General features: G+C 37.8%; 1 protein-coding gene across 1 annotated transcript; it reads left to right on the top strand.

Moving 5' to 3' along the window:
• Positions 1-1,116: 1,116 nt before the first annotated feature.
• Positions 1,117-2,869, top strand: LOC116108943 (receptor-like protein EIX2). Its single transcript, XM_031395206.1, has 3 exons — positions 1,117-1,738; positions 1,901-2,143; positions 2,382-2,869. Exons 1-3 carry the CDS (start codon positions 1,117-1,119, stop codon positions 2,867-2,869), a joined length of 1,353 nt encoding a protein of 450 aa, XP_031251066.1.
• The last annotated feature ends 791 nt before the right edge of the window (positions 2,870-3,660 follow it).

Genomic DNA, 3,660 nt, shown 5'->3' with positions numbered 1-3,660 from the left:
GTTACTCTCGATATTATGTATTCAGTTTCTGGACCAATGACCTGTATTATAATCAGGATAGAGCAACAACTCAATCCCACTGTGGCCATAGTTTTAGTGTCATTGCCATCTACTGAATTGCGCCGTGAGATAACTTCTCCCTTACCCGAGAGTGATGAATCCTCTGTTGATCCACCATAGTCTTGATACACTCCTTGATGCAGCCAATCACCACCGTATTGACAGCTCTGAATAGAACCGTGTTAGGCTAGTGTCAAACTGCACTAATCGGTGCACAAGGTACTCCGGTGATCTCAAGTCTAAGGAGCACATGTACCACCATTCGTTAGAGGATTTGTTCCATAGACATTGGGGTTACCATCCATATGGAATCCTCTGGTGGGTCAGTCCAGTGAACTTGCTACTGTATATCCACCTACAACAAGCACCCATGTGTTGTACCAGGTTGTCACCAAACAACCTTGACAAGTGAGATCAGTCACTGCCTTTCGATAGGGTCATTCAACCCTATCTGTGCCCTTACTTCAGAATGATACTGGGGCTACAGACGTTTCTAGAATGGCTACCATATGTGCTCAGAGGGTTCTCACTATCAAGATTTGAAACACTTGATACCCTCGTCACGGTTCTACCATTCTAAGGACATATATCAATACATATTGCAATAATAATGATTTATGTGATATAGAATAAAATGCTTTTTATTGATTAATGAACATTATAATTGACTGGCTCTAGGGAACCTACTCCAACATATTAGTGTAAAAGAAGGATATATGTCCAGAACATAGTTTAATAATCTCATAGTACAACCAATGTTTAAGATAATATGATCTCATGATATGTATTTAGGTAAAAATCTAAGGTTATTTTTTTAATGGGAAATCTAACAGAGAAAATAAGAAAAATCATCGCTTTTTAATAACTTCTTTAATTGACTTAAAAGAGTATGGTCTGGAGAAAAGGGGGGCCCAATAACGTCTTGGAAACTTTGAATTAAAAAGTATTAAAAATTAATCTAATCCAAAGCCTCCTAGATGATAAAGGAATACACAATATAAATACGATGCTAGATCAATGCTCTCATGCTCAACGCCATTGGCCATGAAACCAAGCATGAGTATTGTTCTTCCTGTTCTTGTCTTACTTGCCTTGGCAACCATCAACGTTTGTTTCTGCAACAACAGAAGCACTCACCTAAATTGCATCGAAAGTGAGAGACAAGCACTTTTAAAATTGAAGCAGGATTTTGGAGATGAATCAAACATGCTTGCTTCTTGGAGTGGTGATGGAAAATGCTGTTCATGGGCTAGTGTTATCTGTGGCAATTTGACCGGCCATGTCCTTGAGCTCCACCTTGAAGGCAATTTGACACGATTCTTGAGAGGCAAGATAAGCCCCTCTTTGGCTGATTTGAAAGATTTGGTTCACTTGGACTTAAGCAACAATTGTTTTGTGGATATTATTCCTCCATTCCTCGGTTCTATGAAAAAGTTAAGGTACCTTAATCTTTCTTATGGTGGATTTAGGGGAATGATTCCTCCTCAACTCGGAAATCTTTCCGATCTGCAGTATCTTGACCTTTCTACACATGGCATCTTGACAGGAATGATTCCTCATCAATTGGGAAATCTTTCCAACTTGAGATATCTTGACCTCAGAGGTGGGATTGGCTTGAATGTTGAGAATTTGTCTTGGCTCTGTGGTCTTTCTTTGATGGAGCGCCTTGATTTGAGTGGTGTGAACCTCACTAAATCCTCCAACGGGCTGCTGGTGATAAATCATCTCCCTCTTTTACAAGTGCCAAAATTGTCAACGTGAAAACTTCATCACTTTCCTCCCTTACCAATTGCAAACTTTTCATCTCTTACTATCCTTGATCTTTCTCTGAACCAATTAGGTACCTCTATTCCTAGTTGGATTTTTGGTCCTAAAGACTTGGTCTTTCTTTCACTATATGGTAATGATTTTCAAGGTCCAATTCCAAATGGACTTCAAAACTTGACATCTCTTAGGCACTTTGATTTGTCTAGGAACTTATTCAACTCTTCAATACCCGACTGGCTGCACAAATTTAGTTTCCTTGAGTTCTTTTCTCTTGAAAGGTCTCCCTATGACTTCATACCATGTGGTAAACTTGAAGGTAGTATTCCAAGGTCATGGGAAGACTTTGTAACTCGATATCACCTGACTTAAGCTATGTCAAGTTGAATCAAACAATATCTGAAATCTTAGATATCTTTTCAGGTTGTGTTTCAAATGGCCTAGTGTCATTGGCTTTGAATCGAGCACAACCTTTTGGTCATTTAACCGACCAGTTTGGAAAATTAAAAAATTTTCTATTGATCTAAGTTATAACTTCATAGTTGGTTATGTTCCAGATTCTTTAGGACAACTTTCATCCTTGGAACAAGTAGATCTTTCCTTTAACAAATTGGAGGGAACTATATCTGAAATTCACTTTGTCAATCTCACAAGACTATATGCTTTTGATGTATCTAAAAACTCACTATCATTGAAAGTTAGTCCTGATTGGATTCCTCCTTTCCAACTTAGAGTGCTTGGTTTGCGTTCTTGTCATTTAGGGTCTCGATTTCCATCGTGGCTTCCTTTGCAAAAGAATTTATTTGCTTTGGATATATCAAACTCAACACTTGTAGAGACCATATCTATTAGGTTTTGGGAATTTCTTTCCCAAATTTCTGTTTTAAATCTCTCACACAACCAAATTCATGGAGAAATTCCAAATTTAAGGGAGACTGCTCCTTTTGGAAGTCTGTACTTGCAGTCAAATAGTCTATTAGGTCCATTGCCTAATATGTCTTCCTCGCGTCCCGCTGAAATCAATCTTTCCAACAATAATTTCTGAGGATCCATATTTCAATTTTTGTGTTCTGGGTTTAACAATCCTGAGTTTCTCAACCTTAAAGGAAACTTCTTATTTGGAGAGTTGCCCGAGTGTTGGGAGTATTTCAAAAGTTTGAAGATACTTGATTTTGGGAACAATAAATTTACGGGGAACCTTCCAACCTCCATCGGAAATTTGGATTCCCTTCAGTCACTTCACCTTAGAAGAAATAAATTTTCTGGACCATTACCTATGTCATTTAGAAATTTAGCAAATTTAAAGATACTTGGAAAAAGTCAAAATGAGTTTGTCGGAAAAGTTCCAGCATGGATCGGAGAAACATTTTCAAGAATGATAATTCTCAACCTCTATTCAAATAAGTTTTATGATGTTCTACCGGTGGAACTTTGTCAGCTATCTTCTCTGCAAATCTTAGACCATGCTTATAAAAATTTCTTTGGAACAATACCAGCATGTCTCAATAATTTCAGTGCCATGGCGACAAAGCAATACTCCATAGGTGACCGTTATCTGTTCAATGAAATCACGGGTGAGAAATTTATTGTGGATGTTCGCCCTGTTATGAAAGGACAAATTGAGGAATATAGCACTATTCTTAATTTGGTAAGAATTATAGACCTTTCCAGAAACAATTTTTCTGGAGAGATTCCTATTGCAGTAACAAACCTTGAAGCACTTCAAACACTGAATTTGTCGAATAATTTTCTTACCGGAGGAATTCCTAGAACCATTGGTGCTATGACATCTATAGAATCCCTTGGTTTCTCTAGCAATCATCTTTCAGGTGAAAT

Source organism: Pistacia vera, unplaced genomic scaffold, assembly GCF_008641045.1.
Source record: "Pistacia vera cultivar Batoury unplaced genomic scaffold, PisVer_v2 Contig101, whole genome shotgun sequence".
Taxonomy (NCBI): domain Eukaryota; kingdom Viridiplantae; phylum Streptophyta; class Magnoliopsida; order Sapindales; family Anacardiaceae; genus Pistacia; species Pistacia vera.
The sequence above is the reverse complement of the archived record's forward strand: the minus strand, read 5'-3'. Positions and strand labels throughout refer to the sequence as shown.

Bases quoted from the DNA above. Each gene is read 5' to 3' on its own strand.
- LOC116108943 (XM_031395206.1), top strand. From the start codon at position 1,117: ATGAGTATTGTTCTTCCTGTTCTTGTCTTACTTGCCTTGGCAACCATC. The intron at 1,739-1,900 runs GTGTGAACCTCA...TGAACCAATTAG, and splicing joins GGAGCGCCTTGATTTGAGTG to GTACCTCTATTCCTAGTTGG. The intron at 2,144-2,381 runs GTAGTATTCCAA...GTTATGTTCCAG, and splicing joins ACCATGTGGTAAACTTGAAG to ATTCTTTAGGACAACTTTCA.